The sequence below is a fragment of the Calypte anna genome, chromosome 15, assembly GCF_003957555.1.
Source record: "Calypte anna isolate BGI_N300 chromosome 15, bCalAnn1_v1.p, whole genome shotgun sequence".
NCBI classification, from domain to species: Eukaryota; Metazoa; Chordata; class Aves; order Apodiformes; family Trochilidae; genus Calypte; species Calypte anna.
The window spans coordinates 1,917,657-1,944,706 of NC_044261.1; the positions used below are offsets into that span (position 1 = coordinate 1,917,657).

The window sequence follows — 27,050 nt, forward strand, 5'->3', positions numbered from 1 at the left end:
CATCCAACCTGGGCTGAGACACTGCCAGGGATGGGGCAGCCACAGCTTCTCTGGGAAACCTGGGCCAAGGGCTCAGCACCTCACACCCAAGAATTCCTTCTCATCTACATCTCCCCCTCTTTCACAGTTTAAAGCCATTCCCCCTTATCCCATCTCTCCAGGCCCTTGTCCAAAGTCCTTTCCCAGCTTTTCTGGAGCCCCTTCATGCACTGGAAGATGCTCTAAGGTCTCCCCATTGGAGCCTTCTCTTCTCTAGACCAAATCCCTCCAATTCTCTCAGCCTGGCTCCAGAGCAGAGGGGTTCCAGCCCTCTGACCATCCTTGTAGCCTCCTCTGGACTCACTCCAACAGCTCCAGGTCCTCCTGGTGTTGGGGACCCCAGAACTGGATGAAGCACTGCAGGGGGGGATCACAAGAGCAGAACAGAGGGAGAGAATCACCTCCCTTGACCTGCTGGTGATGCAACCTGGAACACCCCTTTGTCCCCCCAGATGAAACCCCCTTCCCCCCAGCACAAACACAAGCACGTGGTCCAAGCAGCCAAAAAGCAACCCCAAGAGGGGTAAAGCTGTAAGGTCCACACTGCTTTACCCCTGTAAGGAGTGTAAGGTCCACACTGCTTTACCCCTGTAAGGGGTGTAAGGTCCACACTGCTGGAGGAGCAGATGAGGCTGTCACCCAACTGGGAGCTTCAGGGATGGGGATGGGAGAGAGGGGAGCAGCCAGCATGGCCACCAACACCCAAACCATCCCGCTGTACCCTGTAGGACCTGCCCAGGGTGGGATGCAGCAGATGGGGGGTGGGGAAGGTGGCAGCATCCTCCCTGTTGTCCCCAACGCCAAGTCTGGTTTGCACTTGATAGAGCCTGACAAGAGCAACCATCACAGATTAGCAGGAAAACTTCTTGCTTTTCAGCAGAGGTTAATAAACAGTGACAGCATTAAGTCTCTTCTGATTAACTATGCTGAAAGATATTATTGCCGTTCCTAACACGGGATCATTATTGGATTAAGCACAGTGTATAAAAATGAAATGTGAGTTTTAATCTTCAACACAGGCTCTCCCAGCTGCCAAGCAGAGAGGGCAACTCACAAAACCCTGCCTCCCATTCCATGAATCCCTCTGTGGAGTGATCCCATCTGAACCACGTTGCCTTTCCAGTTTGGGGGGGATTTTTTTTTTTATTTTTCTTTTCTCACTGCACAACTTGAGAAGTGTCCAAAAATGAGCCACATGTTCTGGCTAAAATTAAGCCCCAAATCCCCTGTCATTTCCAAACACAGCCTCTCCTAGGGAGGATTTCCCTGCACTCCAGCTCCCACCATGGAGCAGACAGGGATGGGGAGAAGGGGCAGGAGTTGCTGTGCTAATTAAGGAGGCACTAAATTGAGTTCTGTGACCACCTTCATGCTTCCTCATCCCATGGCTCTAGGTAGAGACATCTCTGGGGAAACCACATCCAAGGACAGACCAGGGCATGGGAATAAACCCAATGCTGGTCATCATGGTGGGGCAGGAGATGGGGCAGGAGATGGGGCAGGAGATGGGGCAGGAGATGGGGCAGGAGATGGGGCAGGAGATGGGGCAGGAGATGGCCAGGAAATGGGGCAGTTTCAGCTTCACCTCCAATGATCACCCAGTCCAAAATGTTCAAAGTAAAAGAGTTTAAGAAAACAGCTCAAAGCAAAATGCCCAAAGCAAGAAGACTGCAGGCAGCACCAAGGCTGATGCCACTCGTCCAGGAGGGAAGAGAAAACTTCCCTGGAAACATCAGGATTTCCATCTATCACAGAAATGTTCAGGATTCCTCCTGTCCAGCCTCCTGCCAGGACTTGGCTGGGAGAAAACCAGGGAAAGGGGAGATTGAAAAGAGCTCCAACAGTGGAAGTAGTTCTTTTAAAGGGAAAATGCCACTTTTATGTAAAGCAAGATGCATTTTCTCCAGAAAATGCTATTCCCTTGCTTGGGAAAACCAAGTTAACATCTCCCAAAAGCAAATCTTCCCATTGTTTTACTTTAGGAGGATTCTCCCATGTTTATTGCTCATCCTGTTGGTGTGACACCCACCTTCTTTCACTCCACAGCACCAGGGATAGTTTACAACACAATAGTTTAACTAGTCTACTATTATTTTTTTTTCTGATTTTAAAAATAAAAATCCTTAAGAACAGGTGGTAGTTAGCACCAGTGAAACCTCTTATCTTCTTTTCCTGGATGAAAAGAGGAGGGGGGGTCTGTTTGGTGTAATGAAACCAGTTTGTACCTAGATCAAAGATTTTGCTGCTTGAGTTGTTGGATAAAAAAAACCAAAAAAAAGTGTTTGACACTTGTGTCAAACTATTTCATTACCACACAAAGCACCAAGCCTAGAGGAGATAAGATGTTTCCATCAATCAGCATCCAGAAACAGCCTCTTTATGATTAAAAAAAAATAATAAAACAATAAGGGGGTTTCAGCCACAGCATTCAAACTGCGGATGTGAAACGGAGCTGGGGAGTCATAAATAATGGTGTGAAAGCAAAGCCCAGCAGCAAGGCAAGAGCATCCCACCAGCCTCCTTCCAGGGGGCACCAGCCAAGGGGAAATCCCAGTTGAGAAATTGGAAAATGAGGAGAAAGAAGAAAAAAAAAAAAAAAAGAAAAAAAGAAGCACTGGCCAAGGGGAGGGGGCAGATCATCCTGGTGTCAGCCATGGGGCCCTGACTTTGAGGCAGGAGTTTGGGGGATATTCCTGGCCTTGCAGGTGGGAAAAAGTGACCTGAACCTGAGAAATGCCAGAAAGCTAAAAACAACCCAACTGCCTGCCCAGGGAAAATAAAAGGCATAGGTGGGGAAGCCCACAACTTCACCACCTTGCAGTGGAGGTAAGGATGCACCAGGGATGTGATGAACCAGAGGAATGCTACAATACCCTAAAAATAAATCACCAGGCCAAGGAACTGCAGCTCAAACTGACTTCTGTGGGGTACCATTAAAACCAACTCAACCAGACAGCCCTGAGAAGCAGGCAAGTCTCAAGGACTTGCACAGAGATAAGCAGCCATCGATGAAACCAGGTTCAAGTCAGCAAAGCCTGGGACCTGGGGCTCTTTGGATACAGCAAAGGAGAAGGCAGCAAGTTGCATTGTGGACTCATCAGATGTGCAGAGGGATTTTGCACTTGGAAATGACCAAGATTAGCTGCAAAACTTAGTTAGAAAGATCTCGGGTGCCATCAGCTTCATTTCCTCTGTAAAGACCACGTAGCAGCTGCTGGTGGCTGAAACAGCTTTGGTGAAACACCCTGAAGATCTGTTGCTCCCTATTTCTGCCCATTGCTCCCAAATCCATCTCTTGAAGCAACACATGGTCACCCAGCAAGAGGAGACCAAGGGACATCTGTGTGTGATGCCAGGAGGCAGCACCGTGTCCCTGCACAGCCTTGTCCCAGCAGCAAGGACACCCGAACCGCGCTACGGGACCTTCTCAGTGGTGGTCAAACAAATCTATTTGTTCAAGGGAAAACAGAGTTGGAAGCAGAAGCCAGCGGTGGTGGAGCTCAGAGAAAAGCCTGCTTAGCCCCAGCCACACTGGAGGAGCCTCCAGATACTGGAACACTTCATCCCTATGTAAATACCATCCCTGTAATGCCAGCAGAGCCGCCGGCTCCGAGACCAGCGAGAAGATACCAGCTGAGCAAATCCTCCTTGTTTAATTTTATATAGCCTTCAGGCACATTCACCTCCCTGATGTTCCCCCAAAAGCTCTCTCTGGAAGAAAAAAAAAACTTATTCCTCGTGCTCACCCATCCGTGGGATCTCCATGGATTTAGAGAAGCAGGGGAGGGGGGGCTGTGACCCACACCAGGGATGCCTCCCAGGTTAATTCAGGTCAGAGGAGAGCCACGTGGGGCACAGATGCAGAACCTCTCCGCCAACCTCCCCTTGCAAAATTGGTTTTTGAGCAAAGCCACTTATCACCTTAACCATCTATTGATCCTCTGACTCCTGGCCAGAGCTCCCAGCATCCAACAAAGCAGAAAAACACTACTGCAAACCAGGGTGCTAAAGCACACGTCCGAGATCACCCTCCATCACAAGCAAAGTGGCTGTTGGAGGCTCAGGTGGGCCTTATCTTGGGGCAAATAAAAGAATGATTTGGGTTGGAAGGGACCTTAAACATCACCCAGTTCCAACCCCCCTGCATGGGCAGGGACATCTCCCACCAGCCCAGGTTGCTCCAAGCCCCATCCAACCTGGACTTGGACACTGCCAGGGAGAAGGCACAACTTCTTGGGCAACCTGTTCCAGCATCTCACCACCCTCACAGGAAAGAATTGCCTCCTAATGTCCAACCTAATGCTGCTGGCCAGAAAAGATTCAGGTGAGCCAGCTCGATCCCAGCAGTGCCAAACCCTGCATCACCGAGCTGGGACCTGTGCACAACTCCTGTGCCAGACTCCCCAGCTCCCACCTGACAACTACAGAAGAGAATTAATAACAAACCACCTCCAGAACATCCTTCTCCAGGGATCAGACATCACCTAAACCCCAGCTCCACAGCCAGGATCATCTGGGAGCAGCTGACGCCAGGACCCACGCAGGAGCTCGGCGGTATCGATCTCCCGGTGCTAACAGCAGGAATAATTTTGCTTAGCTTCAACTACCTGGTGATCATGAATTCCTTGGCCACAAGGCTATAAAGCATTCTCTAAAACATGAGAAAAATATTAAGCCTGTTATAGTTAATAATACACTGTACACTGTCTATCACACTGGCTGTTTGCTACAGAGAGCCCACTATTAGACACTTATTTAAAAGGCCTTTCAAGCCTTCCCAAGAAAGTGCAGTTATGCAATTTTTTTTAATTTTATTTTATTTTGGTTTTATTTTTCTGGCAAGAACCACTATAGATAAACATCAATTCGCTCCTGCAGATCACAGTGGCAGTAAATAAATTTTTCAGGAAGCTAAGTTCCATACAAAGCCTCCTCAAAGCTCCCATTTCACACAACATCGATGTTTGGCCTCGGAGAAATAAAAAGCTCGAAGGTTGCTCTATCCAGAGCTCAATTATCAATTGCAGCTGCTTAAGAAAAAATAAAAATAAAAATGGAGCTTTGCAATGCCAGGGAGAGACAAAACGGGGCAAGAAGAGGATTTTGCTGGTCTGGACCCTCTGGGACAGCTCCACAGCCCTGAACACTCAGCGATGGGAAGGAGGGAGCGAGCGGCTCCGGGCACACTCTGCAGCCAGAGCTTGTGCTATTTTCTTTTATAGCTTTTTAAAGTAGCAGCCTGGGATTACCCATTATAAAGTATTTGTCACACAGCAAAAAAAAAGACCTATGCCTGTTATAATCTTAAAATACAGATTGCTCCGGAGCTGCTGGCAGAGGTGGGATGGAGGAGCCAAGAACACAGCGGAGATTTTGCCAACTCAGGTGGCAAAACTCGGACCCAACAAGGCCCAGAAGTGCTTCTGGAAGCAGCTCCCTGGGATTCAGCTCTGGGATGGGGAGGGAGGGCAGAAAAAGCCTCTGGGCTCACCTCTACCCAACAATGTCCTTGGCATTTTGAGCAGCAGAGCTGGCATCCCACGGGGCTGCTGCTGCCTTGCCCAATATCCTGGTCCTTGGGGGGCACATCCAGGACACGCTGGCACTGTTGGAGCCAAGACAATGTTAACAGTCAGGATGCTCCATCTGCTCTTTAAATAGACATACTGGGCTCTGCTCGTGTTTAATTATTAGCCTAAAAAAAGACCAAAAGACAGGAACCCTTCCAGGCTCAGGTCACACATCCTGGTAGGAAGAGGAGTTCTTCAACAGGAGAGAGAGGGATGGGTGAGGTGAGGAGAAGAGAACTGCTGCCAAAAGGCAATTTGTGTGTTCCCTATGGCTAGCCCTAACAAACCTAAACACCCTGTGGTGCCCCAAATGGTTGGAGCTTCATAACTAACTAAACAGCTTAAAAATCCAGCAGGAAAAAGGAGAGGACAATGTCCTGGTCTGGGGAACTCCAAATCTACTCAGTGTAGCCTTTGAGCAACACAAGGGCTTGTAGGATTTGGACCACCATGAGTACAAATTCACAGGCCCCAAACTGAACCCCCAGCTCCAAATGAACAACCCCCTCACATGCCCTTAAACCCCAAATGGAGCAGCAAAGCTCCATCTCCAACCTCACCCATGCACTTTGCTCCCACCAGGTGCAGGACGCAGTTCCCACCACACTGCAGAACCAAGCCCAGCATCCTTCTGACCCAATCCTGTCCAGCACAATGACACTAACACCAGGGGACCCATCAGTGGTTCATTTACTCAGCTGCTGAACACAAGGGCAATTTTGAGAGTTAATAAGTTACCAGAGGAGCACAAGAACTGAGCAGCTCCCATTGCCCAACAACGGATACTAAAGACCCACTGCCTCCATCCAAGCTTCCTAAGCTCCCATTACTAAATAAAAACCAGGTCAAATGCCCCCCTTACTTTTTGCAGAACTGTTTTTCTTTCAACTCATCTCAGAAAATAACCAGCAGGTGCTCAACAGAGGAACACCACTCTCCATCACCAAAATAAACTTAATTTCAGTGTCATGAACTTGTGACACCCATTGCTCTCCTGAAAATAGGGATGCCAGGGATGACAGAATAGGCAGATTTCACCTCCTGATGCTTGCTGATGTTTTTAGCAGAAGCTGATGCATCACCCATGCCCACTGACAGCCACCAGAGTCCAGCAGCTACTGCTGGGGCAATCAGCAAACACCTCTTACCTGCAGCCTTTCCAGGTTATAAAATGAGCCCTTAGGCTTATAGTGCTGGAACAGCAGCAGCAGGTGATGAGAAACTCCAAATGGGGCCTTGGAGAGTGGCTGGTTGTAGGAAAAGGTCAGCAAAGAGGTGACACAGGTGACAAGATACAGCTGGTGGTGTGGCTCGTGTTGGTCTGGCACCCAGCTCATCCCCACGCTCCTCCTGGTGCTTAAGTCACTATCTCATTAAAGCAACAGAAAAACTATAGATAGAAACTCATAAATCCACTTAATTTTAAATAAGAGGCAACTCTTTCTAGAAGAAAGAAAAATAAAATAAAATAAAAAAAAAGAGGAAAAAAACTTGCCAGGAGCAAGCACCCCCCCAGCCATGATCTTCAATGATCCGTAGCAAGAGGGAAAATATTTATTTAGGTTAAGGAGGCTGCCAGAAGGCACAAGTTTTTAAAGCAGAATCCCAAAACACCCAGGGCAAAACCATGCAAATTACCATCCCAACTGAGTCCTTATCTGTATCAATATCTGCCAGCAACAAACCCTCCCCAGTGCCCAGCCAGCAACCAGAGTCATCCCTGCTCCTCTGACACTCCTCCCAAAGTTCTTTATTTACAAGATTTTTCACCTTTTTTGTTATTAAAAAAAAAAATAAATTTAGGTTTTGTTTTCAGGGCATCCTGTTTCAGTGGTTAACACTTGCTTCAAGCATAGATTTGACCCAGTGGATTCAACAGAGGAAAAAAATAATGTATTTAATGCACAAAAAGGAAACACATGAGGTTATCAGGATGCAACAAGATACATTGATGGATGGGTTTTGTGGCTGAAATATTTAACATATATATACATATATATTTATTTATTTATAAAAACAAGGATCTACCTGGGTTCCTACCCTGTATTTAACTTCTAATGGGATCCAGCTCTCTTGGTATTGAGGACAAAATCAAAGTTACTGAAGCACTGCTCACAGCAAGACCTCTCCACACCCCCCTGGGGTCTGTCCCCAGGTCTCCCAGCACCCAAAAGCTCATCATGAAAGTGCTCCTTGGTGCTCCTCAGGGAAGGGGCAAACCAAGCAACACTGTGATGCTTTTGCATCCAAGATTTGGTGATGGGTAAGTAAATATTTTTCCATCAATACCACTGGAGAGCTGAATCAAAGCCCCCCCCACACCCCTGGATCTTTTAAGCAGCCTCATGGATTTCCTACCAAATCAGCAGAGGAATCAAATACCTGGTGTGAGGCTGCAGATAATCCCCACAATTTATTTTGGGGGGAGCCAGGGTGAGGGAAGGCAGGGGCCAGGCTCCAGCCTGGTGAGGATTTGCGTATTAGTAAAAACAAACAATCCTGTAAATAAGGAGCCCCTCGTCCTGTCTCCACCACGCTCCTCTTATTGAGTGAGTCAGATGTTCTGCTGATTAAAAATTGATCCATTTCAAAATCTAATCAACAGAATAGGATTCTTTCATATGTTATCAAGGCAGCTGCTGACAACAAAAACCAAACCTGTTATTAACCCATGAACCCCAATGACCTGAACCTGGCTGGGCTCTGCAACTGTAAATTATTCAGTAGTCCAAGAGCAATACCCGTAAGCCTGATGAATTTACACCCTGACCAGAGCTGGTGGGGGTTAAAGCCAATATCACAGACCCAGGGGTCCCTGGGGACATGGTTCATGACATGCTGCCACTCCGTGTCATGCCTGGGAATACATTACTGGCATCTGGCCGGCCTTGCAAATGTCTAGTCCTTTATTTTTTTCCTTTTGGTTTTTTAAATGACTTTCTGGATTCAGCACAGCACCACAGGGAGCAGCCCCACAGGCATGGCTGCTCTCTCAAGCCCTGTGTCACAAAATTCATCCAGCAAACATTTTGCTGCTTTAACCAGAGCCCAGCACTGCTGCATCAGCCAGATGACAAACAGAGAAACAGGGAGAGCAAATGGGATTTTATTTTATTTTTTTTTTAATTATTTTTAAGCCCCACTTTCATTCATCATCACATTCTACAATTCCTCTCCCACCCTGTGATGGAGACACTGCAATGGGTTGGTGCCATCACTGGATGTGATCCTCTGCCTGGTCCCTTGCTTTATGGGCTGGTGACACCTCCCCACAGTCACCCCATGCTCAGGGGACACTCAGCTGGCACAGACCACACTTGGCCCAGGCATTTGCATGCTGCCAACTCCAACCTTCCCCCTCAAAAAACCAACAACCCAGAAGCACCCAGGACACAGCCAAGCCCCATACCAGCACCCAGGTCACCATCAGCTCAGCCACAGCAGCATCACTTGGCTCCCCAAACCAAAATGTTTCTGCAAGCTCCTTCCCTCCCTCAAAAGTGGCAGTTTAAAGTGGAGGGTTTGATGCTTTTCAGGGCAAAGAACCCTTCCCTTGCCCATCAGTGTTTAATATTTTCTTTTCTACCCCAGGCTGCCCAGGTGCTGCTTCACCCACCCAGTTTAAAAGGCTTGAACCAGAACAGGATGAAATTGGCACCACATAAACCAAACTCCAAGCTCATGACAGCTCTTCTCTTCAATTGTAATATATTTCCAAGTTTAATGACTCTCTGACCTCTCCTTAAAGCCCAAGGAACTCCCCAGGGAGCCCCCCTGGACTGGCCGCAATCGATCCCAGCTGGGCTGTGCGTTCCCTGCACCTCCTGGGGATGCTCCACGTGGTAGCTGGGAGGTAAAACCCCTTCTGCATCCCCAGAAAAATCCTGCTGGATGCTTGTTGGTTATTTAATAATGAGCCCACCACTGTCCCTCTCCTCAGGGGGACCTGGGGGACCTCAGCTGGCACTGCATGGCTAGGAACACCAGATATTGACTTTTTTTTTCTTTTTTCTTTTGGCTATATGGAGGCCAAAAATGCTTTAAAACCAGCCCAGAGAGCAGCTGGCAGGGCAGCCAGGCTCCTCTCCAGTGGGGATTGAGGAGTGCAGTGTTGAGGTGGCTGGAGTCACAGACTGGCTCTGATGTCACCGTGCTGATGTCATCTCCATCGATTTTGGACCCAAACATCAGTTGAAGGTGTCAGGGCAGGACACAGCCCTCCTCTTACATGGGGGTGGGGAGAAATAAAATATCATCAGCAACCAGGCACAGGGTCCATCCCCACCAGCAGAGCATTTTTGTGCTGGTTTTCCTTTTTTTAAAAAAAAAAAAAAAAACAACCTTGCTGATTAAAGGCTCCTGGCTGGGTATGTCCAGGCTCTGAACAACCAGTCAGTAGGTTAATCATGCACATCACTCCTGGATCAGGACTTTATCAGCCATGGGATACCTGGATTACACCCCAAAACCCAGCTCCAGGGCTCTGTGGATGCCCCAACAAGACCTCTTGGGCACCCCCAGCACCTTCACAGGGATTGCTGCCCAGTGGGATACAGGAGTGATTCAGACAGGGTGCACTCAGCAGGGTTTTACCTCTTGCTAAATCAGATTTTCTGTGTAATTCCATTATATTACCAGAGTAGATCCTGGAGAAGTCTTGGAAAAGGAACTGAGCACAGGAGCAGCCCTGTTCTGGCACAGCCAGTGATCCATTCCCACCATCTGTAGGGATGATGGTTTGTCTTGTCACCATCATCACCATCACCCTGCCACGGCAGGGAAGCTCCCCCAGCTCTGGGCATCCAGCCCTCTGCTCCCTCCTCCCTATCTAATAATCACACTTGTGCAAAGCTGTTGCTGTACATAAGGCAAAGAGAAAACATCCTTGGAGAGCCTAACAATCAGACAATTTTTAAGATCATGGAGCATTAAACCATTCCCAATAGGGTTTACTAATCAAACAGCCAAATCCTTCATAACCAACCAATCCCTACAGAGCAATTAAATCCTTCCCCTTTAAAACACTTGGCACGCTGTCTGGGGAGAAAAAGAAAAATTTGCAAAATTCATTTGATAAATTAACCAGGGAAAAGAAAGAAGTGAATCAAGCTTTGTTCTTTTCATTTTTTTTAATTATGGAATTCACAATGCCTGAATAATGTTTAATAAGAACTATGAAAATTCCTAACAGTATTACAACACAACACAAAAGAATTAACCTGGTTACCGTGAAAAATTGCATATTTAATTAAGAACAGAGAGTTCAAAACTATCCAGAGATTTCAAAAGTACTGTTGCCTAAGGGGCTAAATTACACGCTCACAGTGCTGCTAACAGGGCTGGAGCGTGCAATCATTACCCAAGTGTCCCCATTAAGTGACAATGGGCAGATGACATCAAATTCATTTCAAAAGCAACAGGAATTGAAGCATCCGCTTGGGTAGCGGGAAGGAAAGCGACTATCCTGCTGGTATAAACCAGACCCCTCGTTGATAAAGGCAATAATTAAAGAATAATGTTAATTAGCTGCTTTTATTTGAAAGAAAAGTGCAGTGGCAGGAGATGCTGCTGCCTCTGCGGCGTGTGCCGGGTGGAGAAGGGAGGAGAGGGCAAAGCTGCTGGGCCTGGATGTCAGGAATGGTGCTGGAGCTGTGCCATGGGATGGGTCTTCCCCAGGGCCCAGCACCAGTGCTGGAAGAAGGGAACAGAGCAGCACGGCCAGAACGTCCCTCTTTGGTGCAAAAAACATGGCACGGGACACGTGCAAGAGCTTAAGGAAAAAGCTTAAAGAAAAAGCTTAAGAGAAAAAGGAAAAACTTAAAAGAAATTTCCCACAGACAAAAAGCCATCACTGGTGACAATCCTGGGATGCAGCTTGGGCAGACACAGCCAAAATTAATGGCATTAATATGTACTAATAAATGGAATATATTGATGAGGTTGAAGTAACCAGTCACAGAGTGATGCCCTTCCAACAAGATTCCTGCCTGGGAGACTGGGAGCACCAGTTGTTGCCTCCCTCATCCCAAATCCAAGTTGGGAGAGGGGTGGGGAAGATGCTGGAGCTATGCCATGGGCTGGGTCTTCCCAAGTGCCCAGCACCAGTGCTGGAGGATGGGAACAGAGCAGCACAGCCAGGACATCCCTCTCTGGTGCAAAAAACACGGCACAGGACATGCTCCTGGGAGGAGAGAACCTGTGCAGGAGCCCCCAGTGGCTTGGGTGCTGAATTCATAGAATCATAAATGAGTCTGGGCTGGAAGAAATCTCTAAAATCACCTAGGTCATTAGGTGCCTGGGTAGGGACACCTCCCACCAGCTCAGGTTGCTCCAAGCCCCTTCAGCACTGCCAGGGATGGGGCAGCCACAGCTTCTCTGGGCAACCTGGGCCAGGGGCTCAGCACCCTCACAGGGAACAACTTCTTCCAAATATTTCACCTAAATCTCCCCTCTTTCAGCTTAAAGCCATTCCCTCTCAGCACATCACTCCAGACCCTTGTCCAAAGTCCCTCCCCAGCTTTCCTGGAGCTCCTTCAGGCACTGGAAGGTGCTCTGAGGTCTTCCCATTGCAGCCTTCTCCTCTCCAGGCTGAACACCCCCAACTCTCTCAACCTGTGTTCAGGCCCAAAGATTCTGCTGAGGGGACCTCATGGGACCTAGCAGGATGCTCTACCAGGAAAAGTGGTGAGCCACTGGTCTGGGGGGGGGGTATGTTTGTCCCCAAGAGAGCCTTCCTCCTCCAGGGCACCATCCCCTCCATCACCACATCCCCCGGGAGCATCACCAGGAGGGATTTTTTCCTCCCAGCTCCCCCACCCCACATCAACTCCACCGCTCCCACCTCAGCCACCAAACCAGGGGCACCAGGAAGGGTAATCATTACCCAGCTCCCGGGGCTGAAGCAATGTTTGCCAACCTCTCCGAGAGCTGCAGCCGAACCCAGCAGCTCTCCCTCCCCTTCCTCCCCCCCGTCGGGGTGATTAATAACGAAGCGATGTCCTCTGCAGCCCGGCTGAGCAATAACGCGGCAGCTCCGGCGCCGAGCAGCGGCTCTGCTTACACCGCACATTACAAATCCCGCAGCCAGCGCCAGGTAATACTTCCCACTGCCTTATCCCCATGGAAGAAAACAAAGGATGCCCGAGGTCCTGGCTGGGGCGGTAAAAACCGCGGGAGCGTAACCAAAGGCAACGGCGGAGCGCTCGGAGAGGCTGGGGCAGAGCGCAGCTCCCACCCGTGTTATATTTACCTGGGGTTCAGTTTGGTTATTTACTTTTTCGTCATTTTTTTCTTTATTTTTTTCTTTTTTTGTGTGTGGCAGTAGCCCCGGTCAGCAAGCACCCGCCGAACAATTAATATTAAAATAGCCCCGAGTGGCTTAAACCGTGGCTCAAGGAATGCTCCAGGGTCCTTTGGCAGCTTTGGGGAAAATCAAGTGGTACAATAAAGTAGTAAAAAAAAAAAAAAACCCAACCAAAAAACCCACAGCAATGCTGTATTAAAATAACAACCAAAAAAAAAAAAAAGCCCAAACCATAAAAACCACAACAACCAAATCAATGAAATCATTCTGGGAGGAGGCGTCAGCTCGGACTGCCTAAAAACAGAGATTGGGAAAAGAAAAAGCAAGTGTAAAGAAAAAGCAATTGGAAAAAGAAAAAGCTTAAAGAAAAAGCTTAACAGAAAAAGGAAAAGCTTGAAAGAATTTCCCACAGACAAAAAAGCATCACTGGTGACAACACTGGAATGCAGCTTGGGCAGACACAGCCAAAATTAATGGCATTAATACCTATTAATAAATGGAATATACTGATGAGGTTGAAGCAACCAGTCAGAGTGATGCCCTTCCAGTGAAATTCCTGCCTGGGAACACCAGATGTTGCCCCACTCATCCCAAATCCAAGTTGGAAAAGGGGGGGAGGATGCTGCTGGACCCTCCTGCACTGCAGCCCTTGAGCTGGGGACAAGCCCAGAGGCCCAAGGCACAAGGACCACAGTGTTGCCAGGCCTTGCTTTGGGGCAGTTTGCCTCAAGATTCTGATTTGCAAAAAATTCTTCAGCCCCTGTGACCCAGGAGTGAGGAAACTGAGGCACAAAGCCACTGCTCAAGGCAGCAAGCAGGTGCCAGGATAGAGGTCCAGCCAGCACTGTGGCTGTTCTACTCCAGACCCATCCTGGGGCTGAACTCTTCCCAGGTTTTGCTGTCTCAACAAGACCACCAAAAGCTGAAGGGAAGTGTGTGCTGCAAAAAAAAAAAAAAAAAAGGTAATTAAAAGCAACTCTGTCATAGCTCCTAACCAACCCGTGTGAGAAAGTGTTACTAAAGGGGAAAACTTTTTAATAAAGTCTGCAAGTATATATTCCTCTTTTATCAACCTCAAGATTTATTGACCCAAGGAGCCATATTGACTGAATAAATCTTGATAATGACCCCAGCAGAAGTCAATACCTGCTTATTATCTCCCAAGTTGGGGAATTACATCTTTCGGTAATAGGAGCAAGATGGTACAAAATGTTCTGAGAAACTTCACCCAGTTTGGTTGTTGTTTTGGTTTTTTGCTTCTTTTTTTTTTTTTCTTTTCAGAGGTGGGAGGGGGATGGATGCCTCTAATGTGCCTTTTTCCAATCCAAGAGGAACTGTGCTGTGCCATGAATTCATCGAGCAAGCTGCAGGGTTGTTACTACCTTGAGGTCTGGCCAGGGGGGGAAACGCAAATCATTGATTCTGAACTCAAAATTAATTTCATTTTTGGGCAGGCTGTTGAGGAGCAGGATGCTGCAGCTCACCATCACTTTCCTTGCAAACAATGGCCCTATGTTTTGCAGTTTGCCATGTTGCATCAGCACCTCCCAGGATAATTCCCTGAAATTCAAGAGGTGGGAATTCCATCAGCTGGGGATGAACAGCACCGGGATGGCACCAGCACCCTGGGGAAGGGGGGGAGCATCATCACCACCACCCCAGGAATCCAACCCCAGGACACCCCAGGAATCCAACCCACTGCTCTTCTCCAACCAGCAAAACCAGGATAGGAAAAGGGGGGGAGCACACAGGCTCTTCCACCCCCAAATCCACAGGCAAGCAAAGCCTTCTGCATTTAAATATGATGCTTCTCTTGCCAACAGTTAACTTTCCATTGAGCAGAGAAAGCAGTAGCTATGGGACCAGAGCACACAACAATTCTGCCTGCATTTTTATTTGAAGTCTCTGCAGACAGCAAGAAAAATTAACTGAAGGGAGCAGCTCCTGTGCCAACATATGGAGGGAGATGAAGAGCGAGCTCTGCACGCTCCGCTGAGGTTATCTAGTTAAGCAAGTACCTCCTAAAGGACTCACAGGCTGGGAGTGCACTGTTTGCTTAATCTGGTCATAAATAATAATTCGGATCACCAACTGCTTTAACATTCAGCTCCACCTGCAGCACAAAAGCTCTGCCAAGCTCCCGGCCGCAAGGCAGCGGGAGGTGACAACAACACAGCCCAGGGACCCCAAAGAAATGCCTCTCCCCTCATTTCAGGGAACACAGCAGCTCCAAGTGCCCTGCTGGTTGTCCCCATGGCCACCTCCAAGCTGAGGAACCCACCAGGAGGGGACAGGGATGGTACCTCTGCTCCCATAAAAAATTAAATTATATTTCCATCTCTGTCTCTTATGCACCTCTTGGTCACAATCCCTTTTTTTTTTTCCTCCCCTCTCCCTTTCCAAGGCCACAGAGACAATCCACTAAACTGGATCAGGAGGCCAGCACGTACATCTCTAATGGGCTGCATCACGCACACAATTAATTAATGGATTTATTAATTAGGGAAGAAGTCGCTCTTTGGGCTGGAATTGGGGTCACCAGTTTCTAAAGTGAGAACTGCAGAGCTAAAGATAAACTCTCATTTTCTGCAGCTCTCTTCTTGTCTGGCAGCATCTCAATTATTCAGCCACAAGAAAAGAAAAAAAAAAAATATCCACATTTCATTTCGAGAACTTCACAGTCTGACTTTTTGCTGATGCACAACAGAGACTCAGCACAGCAGGTAGGACCAGGAACGAGGCCCATCTCCTTCTCCCCTTCACACATAAATTGGAAATATTAGAAATCTCAAGTGTTTGCTTCCAGTGAAGGATTTGGAGGGGGACAGTGGGATGCAGAGAGGATGCTGAACCTCAGCCTGTCCCAAGGAGGGAGCTGCTGTGGAGGAAGGGGACACCACAAAGGGGTCACTGATGGTGACATCCAGAGACACAAAAGTCCTTGAGTTGTTGAGGGTTTAATAGGCCATGCAGGAGCATCAGCTACGCTTTGGTGGTCAGCTCAGCTGAGCCTCCTTGGTGGAACACTGAAGGGACAAGCACTTCGAGCTGCCACAGCCCTGGATCACTAAAGGAAAAAAGGCTCCTGGGTGAAGGAAAGAAACATCACTGGTGTCCCTGCCAAGAGATGGGCTGGGGAGCACAGCCACAGTAGAAGACAGCAGAGAATCCACATGAAGAGCACCATCACTGACACCCTGGTCCATTGGGAGCCTCTCAAGAGCAGAACACAGCTATCCAGCAACAAATAACCCAATCATGAGGGGGACATCTGCAGAGACCCAGGTTTCATTAGTGCCACTGCTCCTAAGTTGACGATCCTGCAGCCCTCCCTTCCCCATGCCCCAACACACAGGGAGAAGCTGGAGCTGCTGCAAAGCACAAACCCATCCACAACATCCCTCAGCCAGCCCTGGGCATGGGCTGAAGCTGATAAACCCAGAGATTTCAGCTTGGAGAGACAAAATCCTCCTGAGATCGGGGAACCCAGAAGCTCCCTAAGCTTTCCCCTCGGGCACCATCCCACCCTCCACTTCCACAAAGCAAGGGTGGGAATGGTGTTGGACGCTGAAGGAAACTGGAAGATCCCACCAGTCTCTCCATACAAGCCCTAAAAACTACACAGGACTGGGGGAATTTGCAGAGATGAAATTCCCCCCATTCACAGCCCCAAAAACACCTTGGCCTCCCCCCTGAGGTTATCCAGCCCACGGGCTGCTCTGCAAGAGCACAGTTCCCTTATTAGTCCAAACTGCAGGAATTAAGCTTCAGCCAAGAGGACTGATAGCTTATTTACTGCTGTCATCTATATAAAGAAGAATTTTGACACATTGTTAAATGATAGCACATTTAGATAAGTCAAGCTGTCATATCATTTAATGGATGTCTAAACTCCCTCTGTAGCTGATATAAAATTTATGCACTTCAGAATATCATAAGGTTATAATATTTTAATCACATCCACCTTTTTTTTTTCTCCTCCCCTAAACTTTGAACAGCAAGAAGAAAAAAAAAAGAAACTAAAAACCCCCCCTCAACATTCCATCAAACCACCCGGTGCTCCAGGCACATCAACCACCAACCAAGTTTCTACCCAACTCTGCTCCAGCATAGGGAGAGCATTTGCATTCCAGGAAATCAAACAAAAAGCATTTTATTTGACAAAACAAAACACTGGAGCCATATAGCCAGAGCTCATCTGCATAATGAGATGAGAAGACATTTATAAAGGATGTCTATAAGTGCTCCCCCCACCACCCCACTCGTGGTTGTATTTATTATCCCAAATCAGCAGCTCGCAACTCTTCTAATTTTTTGCCATTTAACATGGAATGGGTTGGATAAAAACAGCACTGGGCATGGGGAGCATGTAATCCATACCAAGCTAACCAGAACATAATAAGCTGAGAGCAAATTAAAAGACAAAAAAAAACCCCATAAAGGTAGGAATCCCACTCGGACGATTACACACAAGAAAGCCATAAAAAAAAATAAAAAAAATACTGCATTAGTAATGTACACAATAAAACAATCTCATAACCCAGTGAAATATGCCTGGTATTATCTTTGATAGAATTTTATCTCTTCTCATATCTGAGCCTATTTGCTGTAAAAAGGCTCAACACTGCTTTGATCAAAGTGCTGCCGAGTAGCACATTATCTGCGTGTTTTACATATGCCCACCATTCATCAGGGCTGCTCAAACTCTGCCATTCCCAGCCAGCCCCAGGCCAGCCGAGCTGCTCAGACACATGCATTAAAAAGGCAGGAAAAAAAAAAATAGGAAAAAGCTCTTGGAAGACTAATAAATGGATTGTTTCTCTTCCTTTTTTTTTTTTTTTTTTTTTTTTTTAGGGTTTTTTTTTGGGGGGGGGGAGGTTTGGTTTTGTTTTGTTGTTGTTTTTTAAGAGAGGGCATTAGGCCAAGCTGGCACAAGGTCACCTTTCCCACCGTGATCCCCACCGAGGCAGCAGAGCTGCTGCCTGGACAGGACTCAATCCCCGCTGCTCCCTCGCCAGCTCCGCACCCAAGCTGCCCATCCCCTTACCCCCAACACCTCCGCTTCCCAACAAACCCCACGGAAAAGTAGCTGCCAATATTTGTCATTAAATCAAGGTCTGTCCGCACTCAGGAAAAGTCATTATCCAGAAATGCTTTTTATCGCTCGGAGCCGTAATCCCCTTCAAGCCACAATGCCCTAAAGGAGCAGTCACGGCAAACCGAGCGACCCCGCTACCTGCCGTACTTTTAGGGTCGCCTAGCACAGATGTAGCACAAAATCTGCTTCAAAACAAAACAAAAAAACCAAAAAACCCAAAAGCAAAGCTATATGAAATGTCGGAACTGTTGATACAGATACCGGAGCCCTATAAATCGCCTTGCAATTTGTTTACTCCCCTATGAAGCATGCTGCATTTTAAACTCCGTAATATCCTACAGGGATAAACCCATTTAATATCCATGTAAATGAGCGTTTCGGCTTTTGTAGTAGATCCAGGTTGGGTTTCATCCCATTATGTTGGGAAAGCTATTGTGTTAATTACCCGCCTCCCTCGCTCCAGAGGTGCTTATTCCAGGTCCCAAACAGTCAGCATCCCTTGACAAACCTTCCCCCCCGCACCACGCTAACAAAGGACTTACCGGTAATTCCCCTGACCGAGGACACCACGGCGGGATCCGACACCCGGGACCTGCCCACAGCCACAAAGGATCCGGCTGCTCCCGCCGCAGCCATCCCCAGCCCCGCACTCAGCCCGCACCCCCCCCCCTCCGCCTGGCGGGACGGGCTAGTGGCCGGGGGCTGCCCCTCGCCCCCCCCCCTCCCTCCCCTTTAGGGCTGAGCCAGCCCCGCAAACCCCCGGCTCCGACTAACAATGGGAGCGCGGCGGGGCTCCGGCCAGCCCCCCGCATCCATGCCCTGGATGGGGAGGGGAGGAACGGGGGACACACACACACAAATTCCAGAGCGCTCCCCCCACCCCCCCTTCCCGTCACCCAGGAGGGAGACAGAGGGACACGACAGCGGGGACACTTTGCAGCGAGACGGCAAGAAACTTGGCGGAGCGGGGGGCTGCGTTCCCCGCAACTTCATCCCGCCGAACTTCCCTCCCTCCCTCCCCTTCCCTCCCGCCGGGGCGGAGCGGCGGCCGCCCCCGGCCCCGCTGTCACCTCAGGGGCGGCGGGGGGGGGGCCGGGGCTCCATTGCCGTTAGCGCTGCTCCATGCTCCCGGGCGGCGCCGAACAAAGAGCGGCGGAGGCGGCGGGGATCAATTTCTGATACCTATCGATGGGGAAGGGCGGGCGGAGGGAGGGAAAGGAGGAGAAGAGAAGGGGGGGCTGGGGGGGGGGGGGGGGAGGAGAGGGAGGGATGGGGGCGGCCGCCCGGATCCCCCACACACACCACACCACCCCCCTTCCTCTCCGCGTCCCCGCTCCCCCTCCTCCGTCAGCCCCGCGGCCGCCGCCACCAACCTGGAGCCGGCGGACATCAAACCGCGTCCGGTATCGAAACATCGATCCCACCTCGGCGGCCATCTTGGGGGAGAACCGGCGGAGCGGCGCGGAGGGGCGCGCAGGGGAGCGCAGGGACCGCCCGCCCCCAGCTCTCGCCCCTCCCCGCCCCCCCCACACAACAACCCCAGGGCATCGCCCCCCTCCTCCGACCCCCGACCCCGCTTCCCAGGACACCCACCCCACCCCACCCCCCCTCGGGCCTCCACCAGGGAAGAGCCGCTTAGTCTCAAAATGTAATTTTTTTTTTTTTTTCATTTTTTTAAATTTGTTTTTTAAATCGGTATTTTCCAAACGTGCCGCGGGAAGAGGGAAAAAAATCACCATCTGGAAGCCGCCGGTTAAACTTTTCCAGGTTGTTTGGTCTTGTTTTATCCCCCTCCCAACCTGACACATCCAGCACCTTTGCCCCTGGGGGGAATTGAATTGCCATAGCAAACGCTCTCACAGCACCGCCAAAAAAAACAAACCAAAACCAACCAACCAAAAAAAAAACCCAAACAAATTCAGACTGTTTTAAGGCCAATATTTTTAAATGACTTAACACGGTTGGGCTCAGAAGAATTCAGAATGAAGCACTGAGGCACAGACAAAACCTGCCCAGAAATACTGTCCCTTTGCTTTCCTAGCAAATAAATAAATAAATACACATTTATGGTTTCTTCCCCACAGCCTGTCATACCGACCACACCAACATCTAAAGGGCTTTGAGCATTAATATCCCTTCCCAGGGGGAAACCTCCCAGCAGAACCAGTTTGCACTGGGGAGATCCCAGTGCTGCCAGCCCTGGCTCTCTCTTGAGCAAAGGGCTGAGCTGCCCCTTGGGGTACATTTTGCAGACAAGGTGTTTGCAGACCAACCAAGTGCAGCCTTTCAGTATTCCTGCTGAGGAGCTGCTAACACCCCAAAGATATTGTGCAGACATAAGAACGTTTCATCACTTTGAAAAGCCCAGATCATGCTGGTCCCATCTTACCTGCCACCATCTGCTGCTGGGGATGTCCTTGTGCCTGGAGAGAGGTGATCAGACACCCTGGACACACTGCTTGTGTGTGGGGACACCAGCAAACCCAGGACAAGTGCTCCTGCTGTTGTCACCTGTGGTTATTTCATTGTCCCAGATCCAAAGCTCTCAGCTCCTCTTGTTGGAGCTGATTTTGCAGCACTGGAGCTTCTGTCCATGAACATGAGTGGGGAGAAGCAGCCCCTCAACCATCCTGTCAGCTCAGGTATCATCCTGCTCTTCTCACCTGCATCTTGAAAGAGTCTTGAGTGCAATCTGTGTTCAGAAGACACCAAAGAACAGAACTATCCTTCAAACTTCACCCTGCTCTGCAGGCACCTCCACCAGGGACAGGTCTGCTCCTTCCTTTCTTGATGCTGGAATGTCCAAAAGAACAAGGGAAACATTCAAAGTGACCTTGGCACCACTCTGTAGCACAAACTGCTAGGAAATCATCCCATCCTTCTCATCTCTTCCACTCAGAGAAGCCCAGAGCTGCTCACAATCCCACAACTGCAAAACGCCTCAGGCAGAAGAACAAGTGAACAGAAAATCAAAGTTCAAAGAAAGAATTTGCAAGAGCCAAGGCAGTTTGTGTTAGAGCAAGCATGGATGCTCCCCCAAGCCTGGCTCCAGCCTCTCCCCCACCTCCAGAGCTGGCTAGAGAAGGGAGCTCCCACAGCAGATCCTCCTTGAGCTGCTGCAACTCCAGCATCCTCCTGGAACCAGCGAGCCCCAGATGCATTTGCAGATGCTGAGCTGAAATCTTGACCTTGTTGCCATCAACAGCAAAGTCTGTGGAGGCTTCAAGCTCTCACCCAGCAGTGCCTCTGCTTGGGTGCACCCAAGTTTGCTCTGGGACCCCAAGGACTACAAATAGATCCTCCCTTAATCCCCCAACCAGAAAAATCACAGACCAAGGGGAGGAACTGAGGTTTTTAAGGTGATTGGGTCTGCTGAATTGCCAGGCAGGTGTTTCACCTTTGGCTTAACGAGGCTTTAATTCACCAGGGCTGAGAGCACCTCCAGGAAAATTAATTTCCACCCCTCTCCCAGAGCAATGCACAGGGAGAAGTTTGGTCATATAAGGGTCAATAAACTCAGGTGGGATGGATGATTGTTGCTGGGGTGAGAGATGGTTTCTGCTGTTCATCCCTTTTCAGGGGATGGCCCGTTGTGTTCAGTGGCCAAGATGCTCCAAGCATCAGAGATGGGTCCCAGCAAGGGGATCTTCTCCTTGTGCCCACAAAGCTGATCCCACGTCCATAAATCAGTGCCCCACTCCACTGCCAAGGGAACAGAGGAGCCTGCTCATAAATCAGAAATAAAACTAACTTGGCATTTTTAGTGAGGAATTAAATTGTGGGCTTTGGAGGAATGCTTCTGTTTGGCCAAATTATTAATAAATCGACGGGCACCATGAAGAAGAGAAGAGGGGTTGTGCTCCATGCCCCACAGGGGGATGGAGAGCTGTGGGGTGGCACGCTCTGTCCCTGTGTCCCTCGGGCACTGCCCTGGGGCACCCTGAGGAGCAGCCCAATCCCCCCATCACCCAGGGCTCAGCCACCCCAAGGAGCACTGCAAGGTGCAGGTTAATAAATCAGTTTGTCTCCAGAACACTTTGCTTTGTGTGCCTGACAATAGCCTGCTGTAAATGGCAGCCCCTTGCCTCCTCTTCTGAAAAGCTTTTAATTAAAATAGGGAAGGGGCTTCTCTGTATACTAAAAAAAAAAAAAGAATTCAGCACAGTCCCATCCAGGGGTGATTTATTCTCACCTTCCTGCCATTTCTGATCCACACCATAAGTCCTTTGTGTGGTGATCTGCCCCATTTGGTGGAGGTCCATGTGTCAATGGTGTTGGTGGGCTTGCTTGGCCACCTTGCCCCAAGGACAGGGAGGGAGACACAAGAAGCCCCTCAGAGGGACAGTTTTGCCACTGAAGAGCCAGGTCTTGGAGCTGGCCAGGATCTTGGGGCCAGCTTCAGCCCTGAGCACAGGGCAGAAAGGTTCTCATGGAGACCCCCCTGGCCACTCCTGGAGCTCTGTCCCCATCCCGCTCAGGGGACTCAGCACAGCTCCTGTCAGCTTCCATCAAGCAGAGTTGGGACCTGGGGTCTGGGAGATCCAGAGACCCCAGAGACCCCACCGCCTGCCCCATGCCCCCACTGTGGGCTCTCTGCCTCCTCCAACAGGGAAAGGACAGAACCAGGCCGGTGATGCCTCTGCCTGGATCTGCCACCCTAAGCAAGCCACAACCCCCTCCTCGTAGAGGGGGCTGGAGCCGCTCCAGTCCCATTCCCATATCCTTACAAATTATTTAAAACATCTGAGAGCGTGGATGCCCACCCCACGGGGGATGCAGCTTCACGGCCACCTCCTCTCTCCCTGCAGCCTGCCCTATCCCTCCGACCCCTTTCCCTCCTTCTCCTTTCCCCTGACCCTCTCCCCCAGACCCTCTCCCCCCTCCCCTCAGTCTCCCCCGTGTCCCCCCGTGTCCCCTCGTGCCCCCTCGTGTTCCCCCGTGTCCCCCCCGCTCTCTCGCAGCCCCGCACGGCGCCCGCTCCAATGTCGCCACCTGGTGGACACTGCGGGGATTACAGCGGGTCGGGTCGTGGGGACACGGGGGACACTGGGGACATCAGGGAGTGGGGGGAGAGCGGGGATACGGCGGGATCTGTGGGACAACGAAGAGCCGGGGGGACACGGCGGGGGGGACACCCCAGGGAGGGGCATGAATGGATCCCGCAGGGGGATTCTCCAAGTGGGCCATTGAGGGACACAGGGGGTGACACAGGGAGGGCACAGGAGTGAGCGGGGGGGGCACAGCACCCCTCAATCTCCCCTCAGTGTCTGCTGGGGGTCCTGCACTGAGCTGTGCTCGGCCTCAGCCCCCAGTGCCCTTTCCGTGCCCCAGGATGCGCTGCGAAGGTGCTCGGGGTCCCTCCGCCGGCCACATTTCTGCCAAGGTGACTGATTTCCAGGCACATTCCCCCGAAAATCAGCACAGCTCTTTAATTAGTTTTCCCTCTTTTATTGCCTCGTCCAAACTATCTCTGCCATGGCGCCATCCGGCGTGTGCTGGGCGGGTAATGTTCCTCTTGATGGCTTTTCCCTGTCTGCTCCAGGGGATGGATGCCCAGGACGGGCACCTCCTCCTGGGGCCACATCCTGTGCACAGCACAGGGCCAGCAGCTCAGGGCTGGCCACATTGTCACCTGCCCTGTCCTCAGGCCATGGCAGATTTGTCCTTTCCCAGCCGCCCCCCCCGGGCTGAACAAATCCTCCTGAACATCATTGCAGTGCTGTATCCTTCTGAGGGAAAATGGGGCTGAATCAGGCAAAGCTGCTAAATTACGTGTGTCTGGAATAAGCTGTTAAACATTCAGCCCGATGGCACACCGAGGGAGAAAATCCTCCAAAAGCTCCTGGAGATGCTTCCAGCAGAAAGGAGCTGCAGGGGGGAGTGGGACTGAGCAAGGGAGAGCCCAAGGAAAGGGAAAAATGTTCCCTGGAAAGGGAACTGCACCACAGGGATGTGACCAAGGACACAGAGGAGATGGGACACCCAGGCCACCACCATGACCCCCAGCAGTGTGAGGAGCAGAGACAGGGTCAGCCTCATGCTGCAGCTCTGAGCTGCCCAGGAATCCATCTTTCTACATTTAATAAGTTTTTTCCCTTTAAAAGTAATCATTACCAATACACAGACATAGCAAGCAGTGTATATAAGCATCAAATTGAGTAGCTACATGCATTTTTTATACTGGGCATAGGCTTGTTAACTGGAAATTCCTAGGTTTGGAATCTGTATTGATTTGAGCATACATATATTATTTTACTGTAAGTACCAACAGCCATCGTGGCTAATATACAACAGTTTAATTTAAAATGCATTCGTTTAATAAAAATGCAGAAAGTAGAAGAGAATTGCATTAGCTTCAATTAAAAAAAATTCAATTTCATAAATATTACCCAGTGTTAAAATGCATTGATTTCCCAGGAAAACGTATTGGTCAGAGGTAATTTACATTGGTTTGAATGGGAATCTACCAGCACCTATACATATGTATTAGTTTAGTCAAATGTATCTGATTGTGGGGAAAAAAGAAATATCCATCAGAGCAAGAAGTGTTCACAAGGAACCTTGATCACCAAGGAACCACCGTGGAGCACTCAGCTGCATGGGCTGGCTCTGGCACCTCAATGTGGCTTTGCTTGCTCATCCCCGGGGTCTGGACACCCCAAAATTGTCTCTGTCAGTGTCCAGACTTGGGGGTCCCTGATGGGATGCTGCTGCCTGGGCTGGGGGGACCCCTTTACAGGGCAGGACTTGGGTACAGGCAGGGATAGGGCTGGCTCAGGCAGAGCACATGGCAGGAAAAGAGCAAGGGGTTAATCAAATCCTTTTGATTCTGTTTTTTATCGAGCTCAAGAGGGCCTGTCCTATTAATTAGAAAGGCTTTTTCATGTAAAACACGGGCTTTTTTTGGCAGATAAGAAAGGATGATGCTTGATTTTGCTGTGGCACAGATACTTGGGTTATTCCCTGACATCCATTCACAGGCTGCAGCCACTTCCCAACAGCTCTTTTGTTCACTCGAGAGCTCCATATGCACAGATGTACATGTATATATATATTTAAAGCACTCATTTAATTTTTTTTTCCCCTGGATGCCAGGAAGTCTCCCAATATACACAGCAGGGGAAGGAAAAGATGAGCTTGGACCTATCTCCATCCCCAAGCTGGACCAGGGTCCTCACCCCTGGGGCAGGACCTGATGTGTGCAGCACAAGGGAATGTGTCTGGCAGTGAAAAGAGAGCAGTAGAACAGATGCAACACCTTATAAACCATGGCAGAAACCATCTCCACCCCATCCTCAGCCAGGATTTCCATCTCCAGCCCTTGGAGCCCCACAGCCATCATCTCAGCATGGGCCACAGAAGGGACAGAATGAGGTCTGACCTCCTCCTGGCAGAAATGGTGTTTTCTCCTTAAAAAAAGAGAAATATATAGATATATAAATATATATTCTAGGCGATTTCTTTGGCTCCAGGCTGCCACCAGCCATGGCATGGACATGGAGCCAGGGATGGGCACCATCCAGGCAGAGCCAGCAGCTCCATGGCCGAGTGGTCCCGTTAAACCACTCCACATCACTTCCCTGATGCTTATGGATTTTTCCTTAATGCCACAAATTAAGGTAATTGGGCTCAGCTAGCTGATCAACCCAGCTGAACATAGCAGGAGAAGGGAGCATCCACACCAGGATTGATCCCCCTCATCCCCAGCTGTGTCCTCCTGCCCGGGGCTGCTCCTCACCCCACAGCTCACCCCTCAGCTCTCTCCGACCCTTTTTGCTCCGACACCAAAACTCATTCAGAAATCCCTTCCTCAGGTGCAGATAAGGTGATCATTTCACCCAGATAAGGTGATCATTCCTGGATTAGGAATTTTTTTCCTCTCCAGGCACTTTTCCCCACCCCCCCCTGAACCTTCCTGTGCAATTCCAGCCACTGGCTCAACCCAGGGGCCAAACAGGGGATTTGTGCCCTCTGGGGGATGTGTGACATTCCCAGCCCTGCATGGCCCCGTCGGCAGAGCAAGGCGAGGAGGAGGGGAGATAAAATGCCCAGGCTAAAAATAGGAGACAAAAGAGCCAAACCAGCATCACCAGCGGCTCTGCTCCTCCGGGGATTTTGTCTTAGAGCCCAGAAAAAAGGTTTAGTGGGATTTTTATCCGTGAATTCAGTGGCTTCCTTCAGCCAGGGTGGCCGTACCGAGTTGGGCTGATGGCCGTGGTGGCCGTGGTGGCAGTGCCACCGCTCCTAGGTGCTGCAGGACGGGGTTCTGCACCCAGAGCCGGTACCCGGGATGGGGAGAGTTAATTCCTGAGTCTCGCCGGGACCAGGGCGAGCAAGTGTCTGGCTTAACGAGGTGACAGCTGCCTCGGGGATGGGGTGACACATGAGAGAGGAGCCCGGGGTGCCTGCCTGGGGGCTCAGCATCCACCTCCAGCCCCATCCCAGCTCTCGGATGGGGCATTGACTCTGAGAGGGCGTGGTGGCAGGATGGTCCCTTCACCCAGGGACAAGGTGGCAGGATTGTCCCCTTCACCCAGGGACAAGGTGACCAGCAGCCTCCTCTGCTCTTCTGGGGTTGTTCAGACTGGAGAATGCTGCAGGGAGACTTCAGGGTATCTTCCAGTGCCTGAAAGGGCTCCAGGAAAGCTGGGGAGGGACTTTGGACAAGTGTCTGAGGGATAGGACAAAGGGAAATGGCTTTAAACTGAAAGAGGGGAGATTTAGGTGAGATATTTGGAAGAAATTGCTCCCTGTGAGGGTGCTGGCCCAGGTTGCCCAGAGAAGCTGTGGCTGCCCCATCCCTGGCAGTGTTGAAGGCTGGATGAGACTTGGAGCAGCCTGGGCTGGTGGGAGGTGTCCCTGCCCATGGAAGGACCTTGGAGCTGGATGAGCTTGAAGATCCCCTCCAACCCAAGCCAGGCTGTGATTCTAGGATTCAAGCATTGCAAGCAATGGGAGCCTGTTGGACAGTGGGGCTCCTCCAGCACCTGAGTAGCACCCAACCCTGCCATGCCAACCTTGGGGTGGGGCAGAAAGGCTC

General features: G+C 50.1%; 1 protein-coding gene across 3 annotated transcripts in view; it reads right to left on the minus strand.

The window, feature by feature from the left end:
- CUX2 (cut like homeobox 2) overlaps positions 1-19,475 on the minus strand; it is a 65,279-nt gene extending 45,804 nt beyond the window's left edge. For 2 of the 3 annotated variants that reach the window (XM_030460598.1, XM_030460599.1), the window contains exon 1: positions 19,384-19,475. In XM_030460598.1, the coding sequence (XP_030316458.1) occupies positions 19,384-19,446 (63 nt within the window). In that variant the 5' untranslated portion in view covers positions 19,447-19,475. Of the gene's footprint in view, positions 1-18,552; positions 18,623-19,383 lie in introns of those variants that run through there. The other variant, XM_030460600.1, reaches the window with a different exon arrangement.
- Between the last annotated feature and the right edge of the window lie 7,575 nt (positions 19,476-27,050).